At 37.3% G+C, this 18834-nt stretch overlaps 1 protein-coding gene across 1 annotated transcript in view; it reads left to right on the top strand.

The window, feature by feature from the left end:
• Positions 1-12660, top strand: part of tmem104 (transmembrane protein 104) — a 52707-nt gene extending 40047 nt beyond the window's left edge. The window contains exon 10 of the mRNA XM_048183444.1: positions 9356-12660. Within this exon, the coding sequence (XP_048039401.1) occupies positions 9356-10119 (764 nt within the window). The 3' untranslated portion in view covers positions 10120-12660. The remainder of the gene's footprint in view (positions 1-9355) is intronic.
• Positions 12661-18834: the final 6174 nt, after the last annotated feature.

Below are 18834 nucleotides of genomic sequence, written 5' to 3' on the forward strand. Positions count from 1 at the left end.
CTACTGCCTTGTTCTACACAAAATAGGTGTCATTTGAAAGCTTACAGTAAAAATAAAAATCAGAATTTATGAAATACTTTTTTGTACTATGTACTGCAATATGTGAAAAACATCATACAGCTCAGATAATCATGTGTCATATGTCATTTGAAAGGTCTCACGGAGTAGAATACAACAAGTAATTGTTTTGGGCTTTGACTAAACTTGAGTGAGTTTTTGCAGGTGAAGCCCCGCAAGACCCATATGTAAATAATTACTCAGAGTGGATGCTCCTGATTGAAATGAATCCAAAATCAACATAATCCCTTGCGTCAATCACGAGATATTCCTCATGGAGGAACAATTTTAAAAATGCCCATTGGGGGGTGTCAAGGGCTAAACAAAAAGGCTACCTTGGGGTCAAATGATGTAACTTTTGATTACTTTACGCTATCACCACAAAATTTGATCCAGATATAGCTCACATGTAGGGGAACTTCACCAGAATTGTCCTCCTACCTTATTACCTTTTAACTCTCCTTGCTATAATTTTACATTTGTGTATGTCACCCAGAAAGAAAAACTCTAAAAATGCCTTCAGGGCTTAAAGGGTTAAAACAAAATGATGGAAAATGATATGCTGCTTTGTTTACTGTTCTTGGAACAGTGTTTTTTTTTTATTTGTATATCGCTCTTTCTGCACTCAGTACATTATAGCTGCATATTGCCACCTAGTGGACTATCTCAACATTTACTGTACATGTGCGCTTTTGTATGCGCACCTTCTCAACAAAAAAATTGAGCTTCATGTGGACTGTGTGCGCGGACATCTGCGGCCCCTCCTGATGCTGTAAATTCCGTCACACGGACAGTGTGCGTAACATGGATGGCTGAAGTTTACTTTGGGCTTAAATGAGTGTGTCAAACAGCAGCAATTAAGCTGAAGTTTAAAGGTCCCGTTCTTCGTGATCCCATGTTTCAAACTTTAGTTAGTGTGTAATGTTGTTGTTAGAGTATAAATAAAATCTGTAAAATTGTAAAGCTCAAAGTTCAATGCCAAGCGAGATATTTTATTTAACAGAAGTCGCCTACATCGAACGGCCAGTTTGGACTACATCCCTCTACTTCCTTCTTTAATGACGTCACTAAAACAGTTTTTTGACTAACCTCCGCCCACAGGAATACACAAAAAAGGGGGCGTGGTCTTGTTGCACTCCCACGGAGAAGAGCAAGAGTTGCGTTTGTAGAGTGTGTTTGTCGCCATGTCGTCGAAACGCTGTTATTTTCATCCCGCAGTCCAATCACCTTTGTTTGGCCTTCCCAGGGACGCTGTACTTAGAGATCAATGGTTACAATTTATGTTTAACTCGGTTCCCGAAAATTATAATCCACATGTAAAACTATGTGCAGCACATTTTGCTGAGGACAGCTTCCTCAATCTCAATCAGTTTAATGCCGGATTTGCACAAAGATTATTCTTGAAAGATGGAGCAGAAGCTGCTGTCGAATCACAACACCAGGAACCGCTGGCACAATCAGAACTCGTTACGTATTTCTGAAGGAGGGACTTCATAGAACAAGGAAGTCATCAGCCCGTTTTTATGACAGTGGAAACAGCGGTATACAGATAAGTAAATTATGTGAAAAATACTGTTTTTTTTTTACACGTGAAACATGAACACATGTTATATTCCACACTATAAACACAATTAAAGCTTCAAAAAACCACGAAAAACGGGACCTTTAACGTAAGACTTGCTTGTTTTCAGGATGACCTTTTTAAGAAATGAAAATACTCAGAAATTATAGCATTTACAGATGTGAATATAACTATCAAATGTAAAGTGACCTCTGTGACCTCTGCCACTACTGTAAAGCGACATCGAGATAAAGTTCTTTGTGCACTGTGCACAGACCTGATTAATTGGTAATAAAATTTGCTGTCAGTTATTATTTTATTCTTTTAATATATTATTGATTAGTTGCATCCCTACTTCAAATAGACAGTGAGCAACATTTCCACTAAGGATATAGCAGCAGTACTATTTAAATGTTAAGGGATTTTCCCTTATTAACAGGCGTCCATTGAGAATTAGACTTTATAGTGTTTTTATAGGTTAGATATAGTGTAAAAGGTGTTGGGTCTGGAACAGCATCAGTGTGGGATTTTCTGCAGCAGTGTAGTCTCAAGGTGTTCTGAAATATAGCTGTGCCTTAATGAATACCGCAGGCAATGGTTCAGCTCATAGAGCCTGAAAATTGCTCTCAAGGAAAATGCGCTGGTGTCTCTCATTTAGCAGGGCCTGCGATATGGACAAGCTACAAACTACCGTACACTGCTTTCCTTAACAGACCATAAAACCACTCTCTCATTTGCTTGAAAATTTCAGAGGATCATCAATTGGTCTAAAATGGTTTTGGCAATCCATATTTTGGATGCTCTCTACTGGGTTTCTGGTCTAAACTGTGGTAAAATAGATGTCTTAAATTTTACACTCTTTTAAGCCTGCTATGTATTGATGCCCACATTTGACTCCTTAATGAGTTTCTGTTATAACATTAATTACTTTATAAATTAGGTGCAGAATAACGTTTGGGTGATTAGGGAGATGTATGTATGCTGTGTGTTCAGCCTCCGTCACATGAGCATTTTAATTCAATAATTTACAGAACTATATCACAAAGACAGTCCAAAATCAATTCAAGTGACTTTTTTTGGCAGCACAGAATAGACTGTAGTATAGGGGTTAAAGGATTAGTTCACGTTCAAATGAAAATTACCCCAAGATTTACTCACTCTCAAGACATCGTTGTATATGACTGACTTCTTTCTGATAGATATACGTATTAATAAATATCCTGATGCATCCAGGCTGTGTAATGGCAGTAAGTGGGATCAATAAGAATGAGCTGAAGAAAGTGCCTCCATCCATCATAAATATACTCCACATGGCTCCAGTGGGGGTTAATATAGTCATGTATGTAGTCATAATAAAGTCATGTACACCTAGGATGGCTTGAGGGTGAGTAAAGCTTGGGGTAATTTTCATTTGAAAGTGAACTAATCCTTTAAAGATCTGGGCTGGGTACTGAATCAGAAGGCTGATCTGGGGACAATCACCATTGTACCCCCATAGTATGACATGTTTGTCCTGAAACTGTATTCATGTCAAACACGCATGCTTCTAAACCTACGGGTAGCTGTATACATAATGGCTATAGTGTGAGATGTTTATATTTTATTACTAATATTTATTTATATAAATATTTTTGTATTTAAAAATGAATTTAATTTTATGTATTTACTTTTATTAATTTTTACAAATAAATATTGGTCATAATTGTATGTCGGTCATAATATATTTTTGAAAAGGAGTCTCTTATGCTCGCCAAGGTTGCATTTATTGATCAAAAACAGTAATATTATGTTGAGATATATATATATATATATATAATGTAAATGTCCTGTGATCAAAGCTGAATTTTCAGCATCATTATTCCAGTCTTCACCTGATCCTTCAGAAATCATTCTTATATGATGAGTTGATGCTCAAGAAGAATTTCTTATTATTATCAATGTTGAAAATTGTTGTGCTGCTTAATATTTTTGTGGAAATTGTTGATATACCTAAAAATAATTGTTTGATAGGAATGTTCCAGAACAAGCAAGGGTGTTGATCCAGAAACAAAATCATGATTACTTTAAATTGCTTTGGATAGCTAAATAACAAAATTTATGGATAATGATTGATGATACTTTCACAGATGGGATGTTTTTCACGTCTGCCTAATGTTCTCAGCAATCATTGTTCTCCATTCACACTTGATGGTCACAGTTGGTCATGTGACTCAACATCTCATGGGTGCTTTGTTAATGAAGAGTGTCCTTCAAAGCCCAACACATCCCTATAGGGAAGCTTTAGCAATCAGTGTCATTTTGATTGTAATGCCATGACATGTTTGACTTTGCTGCATGAATTGATTTAGTCCTTTTCCTCCTTCTACCTGTGTGGTGTCTTCCAACCGAGCTCTGCTGGCACTGGTGTCAGATACAAACATATCATGATGAATAAGACTTGAAGACACAGATACCAGTGGCATTTTCAATGGCCATCAGCATGTACACTGAGGGAATTTATAGTGTGTGATGAATCGCTGTGCCGGGATGCAATCACATCTCATCCCTAAACAACAAAAGGCCTCTGTGCTGAAGGTTAAGAGCCTATACAATGACTTGAGTTGTGTCGTGAGATGTCAGGAGTATTTGGATTAAGTGTGCCCTTGATTTTTTTTTTCTTTTTTTCTCTCCTATTCTTTCGGAGCAGTTGTTATGAAAAGGCGTAATGCATTTTGAATCTCGCTCCATCCCATCCATGCTTGTACCCTCTCTGGTTGGTTCATCGGCTACATTAGCTGTCTCTGACGTTTCCTCCAATGATTTGCAGTTCCATCATTGTGTATGTCTACTTTTGTCCTCTAGTTGAGCTCTTGCGTATCTGTTTTGCTATATTAAGCATAATGCACATGAAGGTTACCTGTTATTGCAGTTGTTGTGCCTTTGGCTTTGTGTTCAATATATTTTTCTGTCCTTTCTTAGCTGACATGTCTGTCATTGTACAGTACTTCCACAGCATGCAGATGTGATTTTCTAATATTATATTCTAAATATTCAGTAAATGATTGGAAAAAAAAAAAAAAAAAAAAAAAAAAAAAATATATATATATATATATATATATATATATATATATATAAATATATATAAAAAATATATATATATATATATATATATATATATATATATATAATATGCGCCTCATACACACACACACTATTGTTATAAAGTTAATGAGATTTTTATTTAGCCTACTTTTAATACATTTAGGGTATATATTTTATTTGATTTTATTAATTTGACCAAAAGTGACAGTAAAGACAAGTTTAATATTAGAGGTTTTACGTTTTCATTCTGCCTGCCAATGCGGAAATTAGACCTAATTTTTGTGCTCTGTTATAAAGTTGATGGAAAATAAACTAATGTACATTTTAAACAGAGGATAAGCAGATTTTTTTTGTCAAAACTTTATTTGAATATGTTGCACATGTTAGTATGTTATGTTCTTATTTTAATGTTCATGCAAAAAAAAAAGTACATAGTGCTACTAATATATTTGTTGTTTGTTGGTTTTCAATATAAAACTTGAAAATGAAATTATTTCAGCATGTACTTTTTGAACATTTCCATTTGGACACTATAGTAAAATTTTATTTTCATTCAGTATATTATATTATATTATATTATATTATATTATATTATATTATATTATATTATATTATATTATATTATATTATATTATATTAATTATATTATATTAATTATATTATATTATATTATATAAAACTGTTAGTTCCTGTCCTTGATTCTGATTGGTCAGTAGATGTGTTTTATTCACGATAACACACCCAACGGTTCTATGTATCACTACACAGCACCCTTAGCAACCACTCTTAGCAACATAAACTGTATGTTCTCAATTGATAATGTTCATTGAAATGTACTGTATTATGTAGAAGAGTATTGTGAGAAAAAGATTGAGTGAGCAAGTTTATTACCTGCATTCAGATTTAGCATTCTCCTTCAGGTCAGTCCTATGTTCATAATAAAAAATCTGTTTAAATGACCGATGTATTATCTTTTCCTTTTAACAGTTAAGGGGTTTTCCCGTGACTGACAGCGCTAGTTAAAGCATTTGTCAGTTGCGTCTTGTTCCGTGTTCGCAACAATTCAGTCGTTTCAATGTAAAAGTCTTCGCTTCTGACTGACACACTCATAAAGACAGTCTTTGCCGCCACCTAATGGTGTAATAATGTAACTTCTGTTGCTGTTCACGGTCAGGGACTATTTTTTCCAGCAGAAGGAAGGCTTTTGGTGAAAGTTTACTTCTTGATAGTTGCATTGTTACATATTTTTGGTTTTAATATTTGTATTGTGTTGTAACTGTTTTATAAAAGCATTAATGTACTTGAGGCTAGTGCTGTATCATGAATGAGTCACGGCTGAAGGGGTTGCTCCGCTTCACGTCGTGCCTAACAACGGCCTTAAGCTGTGACTTATTCACCATACAGCACAGCCTCTCGTACCTTATTGCTTACATATATTATGCATTATATTATATTATATTTATCAGTAATTTGTTTTTAATTTTGCATATGATTGCTTTGGTATGGTCACATGACATTCTAAGTCATCTCTAGATTTGGTGTAAAATGAGAATTGACTTTTATTGTATGGATTTATTGTTTGTCACTGCTTTTTTCCCCCTCTTTATTCTTTCTAAAGTCATTTGTAATGGTTATTTGGTTATTTATATACATGAAATGAGTTAATTTGTAGTTTTACTGCAGCTCAGTTCGAGGGCGGCAGTATGCGGTCTGTCCTGAGACATGTACCCTTGTACTGCAGCATCACTTTGATTACGTTGTTTGCTTTTTGCAGCTAGTGAATTATTTATTCCCCTTATATGCAACCTGCCCTTGATTAATAGACTGAGATTAGTGTGACATGCACTCTGCCCCTTGTTTGCTGCCAGAATGTTTCACTCCTGCCAGGAAGAATGCATCTGTTTTAACACTAAATGAGCATGTGTGTAGACACCTTTAATGTTAATGGAGACCTTTGGGTCAGAACTGCTGTCGGGAGCACCTCCAATTAATTGCACGTCAGCCGGACTCGCACATGTGCGGAAGGACCTGATCCATTGTCCCCTTTGAATCAGATTACTAACATTTGCACATGTAGTCCTTTACCTGGAAATGTGATGCATTAGTAAAGAGGATGAGGACTGGTACATCTAGCACTTTATGGAGGAGGGAAGGACACAGCTCTACAATAGGGCTGGGCGATATATCGCATGCAATTGTCACACGCATTTCGTCAGTAAAGCCGGTTCCCTGTTTACTGCTAAATCGCCATCACCTGCTTTCAAATGGAGCGGCATTTAATAGCCAGAGCCGTAGATCACTGATAAGCTACGCAATATCGCGTTCATTATCGAAGGCGATTCATCTGCGATAATGAACCCGATATTGCGTGGCTTTGCAATATATCGCCCAGCCCTACTCTACAACAAGAATGTCAGCCTCTTTTGAGACTTTGGACTTCAACAGCTACCCTTTTGTTGTGGATTTGAAGTTTAACCAGTAGAGTATAGTATAAAAGTATAACCATGTCAGTGGGCTATAATCTGTATTTTATTTTTTATATAAAATTAAATGATGTCTTTGCTCTGCTGTAAAATTACTGCCTGAAATCTTTATATAAAGATCTCCAGGAGCAGCATGAAGCTTTCTTGCTCTAGATGTTTGAGATAACGAATGGTGGAGTCTTTTGGGGCTTTTACCACCCGGTTCCTCGCTCTACCTGGTTGTCTGTGAAGGGAACACCACCTAGAGGAGTCATTAGTCTATTCTAACCAGCTCAGCATTTTCCAGCAGCCCATTAGATCCTTAACAATCTCATTTTGTTCAGCATTGATTGTAACATTGATCAGATTAGAAATACAGAAAGACAAAGATTTTGAATGTTTTTTTTCCCTCTATAAATTCAATATTAAGAGCTTAAATGAGACGAAAAGATTAGAATTAGGAGACTTAATAATAAGGGTGCTTAATAAAAGGGGTTTTTGCAGATTCTGACCTGTGGCTGTTTCTGTGTGCAAACCAATTAGTCAAACCTAACCCAGAGTTCAGTGTTAATAATGTATGTCCATTGGCGCGCACGTGTGTGTGTGTGCGAATACAGTGCTTGCTTGCACCATGGTGGAAGACTTTGGTTTAAGATGGAAAGTTTACACTTTATACAACTTTTAAGACTGGTTTCTTCATTTGTTCGGACAATGCAATTAATTTGAATGTTATGTCTACATTGGTTGTTATAAAGTATGTGCATTCATTGTTCCAGAAGTCTCTTTTCTGTTTCACTATTCTAAAATGACCCAAAGTCAAATTTAGGGCTTTTCACACTTGAAATAATTAACCCTGAGTCATTGTAAACCCCGGGTAAATGGAATCCTGGGTTATCTTGCTTCACGTTTCACACGGCTCATAATTTACCTGGGGTTAACAATTAATACTGGGAATTCATAAGCTGACGTTTTACATTGTACATTCCTAAACCCTGGGTTAATGTTCTTATTTGCATATTTGCGGTGTCACCTAAGCTCTAGCAATGCGCATCCTCATATTGCTCTTCACTCAAATGTCGCATTTTCTGTCAGCATTTGACATTTTTTCCTCTCAAAAGCTGAATTTACTGTTTATATACAAGGTGCGGTGTTTCTGTGAATGTCCAAAGCAGGCAAATATGAGTACGTGATTGGTTGTCGGTTGCTAAGCGTCTAGCTGTAACATTCTAACACTGCATTTCACACTGTACAAGTTTGGCACCGCAATGTGGGGTTAATGCCATTAAGGCGGTGCTAACCCTGCTCCAGAGCAGTGTTTCATAACCCCGGCTAAAAGCGGTGCTAACCCCGCTTCTAAATTATAAGTGTGAAACATTCCTTTACCTGGGGTTAAAAGCAGTGTTTAGAACGACGATAACCAGGGTTAAGCGCAGTGTGAAAAGCCCTTTTTTATACCAATTAATTTCTATTATTCACTATTCTAAAATGACCCAAAGTCATCTTTTTATACCAATGCATTACTATTAAATGGCTAAAAAGTCTAATTTACAGCTGGTTGGCCCATGGTTGGTGAACACAGGATGCATTGAAACTGCGTCATGCCAGTGTTTACAGATTCAAGTTGTTGCGTCATTGGCTTCCAATGTAGACACGGTTTATGAGCAGCAAGCTGTCAATGTGGACAGACCAGAACTAGAAATTTGTCCTCTACTCACATCCATCATGGCAACTCATAAAGCACACAACATAAGCAATAGAGACCTTACTTTTCCCCATATCCACATCTAGTTGTGTCCCAAATTGATGGGGACAAAACTAGAGGCATTGAAAGCTAAACAAAACGGTACAGTTCATGCTGAAACAGATCTACAAAAATCCAATTTAACTGGATTTCAAGCCACATCCCCATGAGACTTGGATTGATTTAGTAAAAATCTAATTTCATGCTTCTTTTTTTTTTTGGGCTATTGAGGCTACAAAAAAAACCTAAATGGATTTGAGTCGGATATGCCTAAAAACTGGCTTTAGGAGGCCAGTGTTAACAAATAATCATCTCGACTTGGCAAACTTGTATATGAGATGAATGTACAACACTAGATCTACATTTGTTTCTATATGTTATATTATGTTGTATTATATTATATTATTGTGCATGAATTTAATTCCATTTTTTCTTGGTGTCTCTTTCTTTCAGCATTCACCATGATGATCATCCTGGCTTTGATTCGTATTGGCAAGGGGCACGGTGAGGGCCACCCATCTGTGGCACAGATCTCGGGTGTGCCCAACCTCTTCGGGGTCTGTGTCTACTCATTCATGTGCCAGCACTCGCTTCCCTCACTCGTGACGCCCATCTCCAACAAGCAGCGCATGAGCGCCCTGGTCATGGCCGACTACATCCTGATCCTGTGCTTCTACGGCCTGCTGTCCCTCACAGCCATATTCTGCTTCGACAGCTCTCTGCTGCGTGACATGTACACTTTAAATTTCACAGATAACTGCGACGTTTTGGGCATTCCAGTGTTGCGCTACTTCTTGGGCCTCTTTCCTGTCTTCACCATTAGTACCAACTTTCCTATAATAGCCGTCACACTACGCAACAACTGGAAAACTCTCTTCCATCGGGATGGCGGCACGTACCCTTGGGTGGTGGACCGTATCGTCTTCCCACTCATTACTATAGTGCCGCCCATTATCGTGGCCTTCTGCACTCACGATCTGGAGTCGCTTGTGGGTATTACTGGAGCATATGCCGGAACGGGCATTCAGTATATCATCCCGGCCTTTCTGGTATATTTCAGTCGCCGTCATTTAGAGCCCGTGTTGGGAAGGGATGCTGTAAATAAGCACCGGTCACCTTTCCGTCATGCTTTTTGGGTTTGGTTTGTGATACTGTGGGCAACGTTCTGCTTAATGTTTGTAACAGCTAATATTGTCCTTACAGAAACCAAGAACTGAGTATAAAAGCAGATTTGTTTTGTCAAGCTGCATTTTTGTTTTTGTTTTTGAAAGGTGTTTGCTTGGTTCTGTGTTAAAAGAATGGCATTAGCTGAAATTTAATTCAGTCTAATTTAAATGAGGGTCTAAAAGGGACCAAAAGAAGTTTTGGCATTACTTCAGTAAGGATTAATGTAAGACTTTTCTCTCACAAATCCACAATCCTTTAATGTTCTGTAAGGCAGGATACAACAAAACCATTTTTTAAAAAATAGATTCAAAACGTTAATTCAGTTGAAGTCGTTTTTTTTCCTTGTGTAATCTTCAGTTAGGTGAATGTCATGAAAAAATGCCTGGGTTACATTTCATCCCAAAAGCAAAATAATTAAATAATAATAATAAAAATATATTTTATTTTGACTAAGGAAGAAAAAGCTTTGAATATGTTGTGGTGTTTACATGACAATTAAGCACATTTGCCCCAGATTCTGTTTCGAATAATGATTAATATTGCAATATACTGAAAAATATAGTAAAATTACTACAAATACTATAATACACTGATTAAAGATTGTATTTTTTAAATTAATACATTATTTGCATAAATTAAAGGCAAAAAGATATACTACACTTATGAATAAAGAATAAATACTTCACAATTTAAATATATATATATATAAATTTAAATATTATTTTATGAGTTTTTCCCAATTAATATTATTTTGCATTGTTTTATATATAATATTATATTATATTATATTATATTATATTATATTATATTATATTATATTATATTATATTATATTATATTATATTATGAATTGTGATGTATTTATACAGTTTTTGTCATTACAGTAATGAGAACTTAAGGGGAAATTGTGGTTCATTGTCATCTTAAATCGAAGTGTTTTTTAAGAAATAGCCTTTCATTTTGTTTAAACAACATATAATTCCTTTTTTAAATCTTTTTGATATTGGGGTGAAATGTGGCATTGTTCTTGACAGATTTCATATCGACATCTAATTTCGTAGATCTCAAGAAGAAACAACGAGCTCGTGTTTCTTTATTATTTTGGACTCACCAAAAACATTCATAATATTCATCAAGTCAAAGACAAGCAGACTGACAATAATCGTTCCTTGTTTTCGTCTTCCAAGATTGTTAGCGTTTCACAGCTGGTATTTCCGGCGTTCGTAACGGGCGGCTGGCACCTCGCCGTGTCTCCTGCGCTGACTGATGGCGACACAAGCGCAACGGTTGTCTGAATAATGTGCCCAGACCTGGAGTTCAATCTCAGTTCATCAGCAGATTGATAGAGGCATTGAAAGCATCCATATGTTCTCCATGTACTGACGTCTTATGGAAGCTCACGGGTTCTCAAACGGGCCCTTAGGGGTGCAGGAAGGGAAGATAAACCTGATATTAAATGGACACATCTGCCTCATGATCTACAGAGAAAAATATTTATCATTATCAATATGGAGCACCTCATCATGCCTGAGAGATCACACTCACACAGTTATTACTGTTAATGTCACTTTAGTTCTGACGAAGTTGTCTTAAATTTGGCTTGAATTGAAATCCAAATGTACGGCAGCTGATTCCCACCCTGCTTTGCATTTTGCACAATTTGGTACCTTTTTTACCAAAATTGTTCACCCAAAAAGTTTTATTCTCTCATCATTTAATCACCCTCATGTCATTCCAAACTGTTTGACTGACTTTCTTCTGCAAAACACAAAAGAAGTTAAATTGAAGAATGGTTTGGCTCTTTTTGCTCTTATAATAAACGTTAGTGGGGTTCAAACAACATTGTTCATCATTTGTGTGCAGAAAAAAGGTCATTCAGGTTTGGAACGATGTGAGGGTCAGTAAATGATGACAGGTTTTTAATGTTATCTGAACTGTTCCTTTAATGTCTTCTATGTGTGTGTATTTTTGCTCTGTCCATCTCATGTCTGCCTCAGGTTTTGGATGGCAACATGAATCTGACTCATTAGTTTGACACATTTCTCTTTGTGTTGTTTGCCAGCGGTTGATTCGTTTGATCATCTGTGACGTGTTTGATACTGTAAACTGATCGCTGCTCTCTGTGAGAGCGCTGTCTGCTGATCTAAGAGAACCGTATCAGAACCTGCGCTTGAATTTACACTGTTTCTGCTGTGGGTTTGTGTTCAAACTGCTGTTGATTTAAAGGGAAATACGTCTTTAAGATCTTGTTTGTGAGCAGAAGCATTCAGTTAATGACTGAAGTACATGCATTTGCATTCTTGTCTCCCTAAAGCAAGTCATTTCACATGTGTGAAATGTTGATATATTGTTACCAAATATTGTTTTGTTTTTTTGTTTTGTTTTTTAATGGAAACAAATGTGCCTTCTTTCCAGGGATCTTCCTACTTTCACCTAAATAACAATTTCTCTCTCTTTCTGTCTCAATGTCTTTTTCTTGATTTGTTTGTTCTGTGCAGCCCGTCATTGCATGTAAGTTACTTCATATACTTGACAATCACGTCCACCAATGTCTCGTTAAAATAAAAATGGAAGCCCTTTTTGATCTTTGAGATTGACTCATGCATTTTGTTGTTTTATTCTTTATATTGTATTATATTATACTGTTTGTTGTGTCAGAAAAATCATAAAGAAAAGTATTTAATAAATTCAGAAGTTCTCAAAGTGTATGTAAAGGATTGTTTGGCATAAAAACAAACCTTTTCTTTTTCACTTTTGGCCTTTTCATTTTAATATTGCATTGCTTCAAGATGGTAATGACAGGTAATTATATGAAATAATTTGTTGCATTTTTCATTTAAGTACAATTCATTATGATTGAAAATAAATTGAATATTTTTTTTAAATATTGTAACATACTTTGTGGACACATTTGACTGATTTATAATATGCAAAAAATACCTTCCACAACTCTGAGATATATATATATATATATATATATATATATATATATATATATATATATATATATATATATATATATATATATATATATATATATAATTAGTGGCATGCGAAAGTTTGGGAACCCCTTGCAGAATCTGAAAATGTGAATAATTTAAGAGATCATACAAAATGCATGTAATTGTTTTTATTTAGTACTGTCCTGAGTAAGAGATTTTACATAAAAGATGTTTACATATAATCCACAAGCCCAAAAAAACTGAATTTATTCAAATAACCCCATTTAAAAGTTTGGGAAACCCACTTTGCCTCAACAGTACGCTTATTGTATTTTTTTTCTCTATTCAATCATTTGTAAGTGTGAACTTGTGAAAACAACTGCCACAGGTAATCAGACATTATTTATTTATTTATTTATTAAATATTTAATTTTCGTGTTTTATCGTAGATTGAAATCTATAAATCAAAATATTTATTGTATTTATGAAGAAAGGTTTCAGCACCCAAGACTCTTCACTATTGGCTCAATGGTGTTCAGTGTCTTTGGATGGATTGATGAGGTGGATTGGCAGCAACAGGCATTAGGATTGTTTGTGATTTGGTCTTAGTGACCTAAGTTAAATTGAAAATTGCTACACGAATGCTTACATAAACTAGCTCCTAAATCTGTGAAACGTTAGGAATAATCAAGAGGACTAATTAGTTGAAATGTAATCTGTAAAATGGCAATGTATTTCTGTATTTAAATTTACATTTTTCATACCACATGTGCAATGTTTGGAGCAAAATTAATATTCAAATTCAATAATTTAATTTACATTTGCTGTTTCCTACACTAGTTGAAACATATATGTTGAAACATATATTTTAACGTTTTATATGTTAAAAGTATAAGTTGCAAAATTAAAATTAAAATGTATTACAGAAATGATTATATATGTTTAACATGTTCAAGCAAAAATTGACCATTTAAATTTTATTTTTCTTAATTGCATTTGCACTCACAGGTAAGACACTTTCATTAAATGCCCCGCACTGAATGTATCAAAATTCAATGCGCAATTGAAAATGCATTCCAAGCCAATCACGTCCCCTGCCCCGCCCTGTCAATCATTGCTTCAAGGCGTGGCCCGGTGTTGGAAACATGGCGGCATGGTGTTGTATACCAAAAATGTCACCTTGTGACACCTGAAGTGACGTCACTGATGTTATAATATGGCGTGTCACACAACAGACTTCCTCATTTCTCTTCTCGTGACCAAAGAGCTTAGAACCCAAGAGGCAACACTTTGATACTTTTTGGGTAACAGCCACTAGAAAGCGCTCCAGTAGCACGGCCGCCATCATGGGGTGAAAATACTAACCGGACCATAGAATCCTTCACATCTTATGCATCCAAAATCGGCGAATTTCACTGCCAAATCAGAAGCGCAATAGAACAGTTTTTTAAAATAAGTCACCAGTAAATTGTATGGCTCCCACAGTAAATGTTGTATTGTCTTATATATGTTTTATTTTACCAGTTGTGGAATCCAACCATTCAACCATCTGAGGTAACGTAGTTAGCCTACTTTGAGTATTTCCATTTTATGCAACTTTACACATTTATTAATAGTAAATTAATAATTAATAAATTTAAGATCATCATGTTTGCAGCGAACAATATATTTCAGACCTAATGGAGCAATAGTAATAATATCTAGGTCTGAATTGAAATAGGCTATATTGTAAGTTTTAATGGATCACGCTACAAACATAACGATCTTATAATACATGATGCATTGCTGTGTCCGTTATCACATAATTCACACTTTTGGACACTTTTGCTTTAGCGGACATTAGACAACACTGCAAAATCAAGCTGTTATATTCATATATTTATTGGCCAACATTCCCAATTTTTCTGATGCATGTCCTTAATTTAATTTCATATATTGGTAATAATTCAGTGTTTATAATCCTTTTAAAGAATTTTAACCCAAACTGGCTGGGTTTCTAGAGAGCAAAGGTTTTGTGAAAAAAGGGGAAGACTTAAACACAAAGTCTGTAAAATGAACTGTAAAAAGGATTTGATGATCACTAGTGATAGTATTTTATTCTGTGTTGTCATCATTCAGGTTGGATTTCAGATTTAATGTACATTTTTTTAACAAAGCAGCTGACATTGCCACAGAAACTAGTGGACTGCCGACTCGCTTTCACCCCAAAATGGCGGAAATGCAGGGCCGCTGCTAGGTGCCGATGTTTCAGTGGAACGTTTTATTAAGTGTCGCTTCTTGTTAGTGTATTCTTTGTCGCGACGAAGCAGATCAGAGCAAAATCACAGCCAGGTGACTTAATTGTCGGAGCCTACGAGTAGTTCGTCCTCCACAGGCTGTTGTTCTTCGTTTCAATTCTCCCTTTGATCGGAATTATATCTTAACAGTAAGAAACACATTGTGTGTGTGTGTACACTGCGTTCCAAATTATTATGCAATTGACATATCAGTAAGATTTCAGTACAGTAAACATTCAGATTTTAGTTTTTCTAAGAAAATGTTTGTTTGTTTATTTATCCATGTCTTTTTAGATAACTGGGATCAATCTCAGACAAAATAATTTGCCAGATCTATGGAAACCCTACTTAGAGGTTGTTCCACATTATTAAGCAAGTCACAGTTCTCATGCAATATAGGGAGGAAGAAAGATCTTTCTGAAGATGAAAAGCATGAAATGGTCCAATGTTGTGCAAAAGGCATGAAAACAACTAATATTGTGTGAAAACTGAATGGAGATTATCGAATTATCATAAGATTTGTGAGTGATTTAGAGCACAGAATTTATTGTACAGAAATCTTACTGATTTGTCTCTTGCATAATAATTTGGAACGCAGTGTATGTAAGATCATGTAGCAGTCCTACCTTGAGCCTAGCTTGACGGCTCTGCTTTGAGCGTTACTGTCACAGTGTTGTGTAATCAATATATTAGCCCTCCCTTGAGCCTTGCTTGGGAACAGGCTATTCTGAAAGGGTAGCATACCTTCCCTTGAGCCACGCTTATAAGTTTTCTTGGAATATTGAGTGATCAAAGAGATATTATTTCTATTAATAATAATTATTATTATTAGTAGCATTTATATATTTTTTTCTTTTTTTGGTTGTTGTTATTTTTTCTCTCTCTTTTCAATTAGATAGTCTAAAATTATTATCTATTTGGAGAAAAATTATAGTAAGTCTTCAAGATTATGTATTTTGATTGAGACTATGGATGAACTAGGACAGTGTGGCCAATGCTCTAATGCAATGGAGCTGTATGATGGCCATCAACTATGCCCATCATGCTTAGGGTTGAATCACCTCCGTGAGGCGCTCACAAATCCTTGTATGGATTGTTCTATAATGTAGTGGCCCAGAGGCAAGATGGCCTTACTGGTGGAGAGGTACCACCTCTCCACAGCCACAGTGCCTAGGCCTTTACATAAGAAGAAGAAAGCTGCTAAACGCCACTCAAAGGAGGAGACTGAGAGTCCACACATGGACTAGCACAGCAAGTAGAAAGTCTGTCATCTGACATGGAACGGATGAAAAGTCTCTTGCTATCACTGAATAAAAACCCTGTTAGCGTTCTAGCAGAAAATACTGAGCCTGTTGATAGATTTTATGAGGATTATGATATAATATCTACAGCAGCATCAAATAATACATTCCGGAACAGTCCAGCAGGTGTCCATCAAGACCCTGAGTCTAGTGCACAGTTTGTACAGACCAATGAGCCACAGTCGGCTACGGCATCTCAGGATTTTAGTGGCAGCTCACAGACATCACAAGATACTATGGAAAGCCATACAGTTCCGCTGCAGAGCACTGTAAGTGTAGCTCTTGCAAAACTGGGCCTAGACACTCCACCTGCTCAAACAGCAGGATCCAGTGCCCTCTTTAAGACGACAACGACAAAAGATTTCACGGAGCCAGTTTGTAAAGACTTTGTTGCTGAATATTTATCAGCCTTAGGTTCAGATTCACAGAGAATGCGAGTGAACCTGGCAGTACGCACATTGTCAAATATGGAGGAGGCAGAGAAAAGTGGGCTGGCTAACATGCCTGGAGTAGAACTGTGCGAGGCAGCACTGGTAGTTTCCCCAGATGTGGCACTACGTCCAAACCCACGTTGCCCCAGTGCTAAATGTAGATGCACAGATGACCTCATTGTCAAGGCTCACAACACAGCAACACGGGTGGGCCGGGTTTCTAATTCACTGGCTCACTTGCTACTGGCGATGCAAACCTCATTATCAGGCAGAGGAGAAGAGAGGACTCAAGAGGATCTCTTGAGTACAGCATTGCAAACAATGGGCTATATGGCTCAAGATTTAGGCAGGCTGATAGGCACATTGTTGCGTGGCCGCCGTCAAGTATGGCTTGCTCAGACACCCTTACCAGATGCTTGTAGAAACACAATCCGGGCCTTACCTCTTGTTCCAGGCCATGTGTTAGGCCAAACAGTGAAAGATACCCTGGACTGTCGTGCCTCATTGGCTGAAACACGGCAACAGGAGAGCGGGCGTAGAACCTTTCAATTTCGACCCCCAGTGGCCATGCTAGCTACCCAGGCTTCTCCCAGTTTCCCCAACCTAGAGAAGTCAGGCAGTCACACCACCCCAACACTGCATTTATTAACCGTGAATACAGAGCACGGTTGCCACGCCAGCCCCCCCCAGAGACGTCCGGCACGGTACCCACTTCAGCGTCCGCCCTTTGACAATGGGGCAAGAAAAGCGAGGCGCTGACTCGCTACGGCCGGTGACAGGATCTTTGATGGCCCAACATCTGGCCCACTGGCAGACATGCATCAAGGACCTGTGGGTTGTACTCACAATGACAGAAGGTTACAGGCTGCAATTTCGTCACCGGCCCCCTCTCAGCTCTCAGCCCAAATTCACCATTGTTCGAGACCTGGTTTGTACCTGGGTGAAAAAGGTGAACCATCATGCTCTAGTCAAAGGATTTTATTCAATGCATTTTATAATACCAAAGAAAGGGGGAGGCCAGCAGCCAATATTGGACCTCCGACAGCTAAACAAGTTTTTAAAGATTCTTCCATTCCACATGTTGCGCACTGTTGATGTTCTGCAAAGCATTCACAGAGGGGATTGGTTCACCTCAGTGGACTTAGGGATGCCTACTTTCACACCCCAATAACACCCGAACACAGAAGGCTTCTTCGGTTTGCGTTCAAGTGCACCATATACCAGTTCAGGGTCCTTCCATTTGGTCTGTCACTGGCTCCAAGAATATTCACCAGATGCATCCAAGCAGCCCTGACACCCCTAATGCTTCAGGGATTAAAGATTTTGGCATACCTGGACGATTGGTTATTGTGTGCCTCCTCGAGAAAACAGGCCATCAATGATACAAGCATACTCTTAAGGCATGCACAGGCTCTGGGGCTTATAGTAAACAAAGAGAAAAGCAGTTTGAGACCCTCACAAAGGTCTCAGTTCATAGGGATGGTACTGGACTCCCAGACTATGATGGCCTCATTACCACTGGATCGTGCTCAGGCTATAATGACATCAATCAAGGAACTGAGACTAGGGTCACGAGTGCCCTACCTAATCTTACTGCATCTACAGGGATTGCTTACAGCAGCAACAAATGTAGTGGCTTTAGGGAAACTTCAAGTCAGACCACTGCAGATGTGGCTGACAGCTCTGCGTTTAGACCCTGTACTTCACAGACATTGCCAAGTGCATATATCTCGAGAGTGCTTGACTGCTCTTCAGAGGTGACAGTCAAGGAACTTCCTCCTATCCGGAATAGCCATGGGACAGCTTCCATCACGC

This window comes from Megalobrama amblycephala, linkage group LG1 (assembly GCF_018812025.1).
Source record: "Megalobrama amblycephala isolate DHTTF-2021 linkage group LG1, ASM1881202v1, whole genome shotgun sequence".
Lineage (NCBI taxonomy): Eukaryota > Metazoa > Chordata > Actinopteri > Cypriniformes > Xenocyprididae > Megalobrama > Megalobrama amblycephala.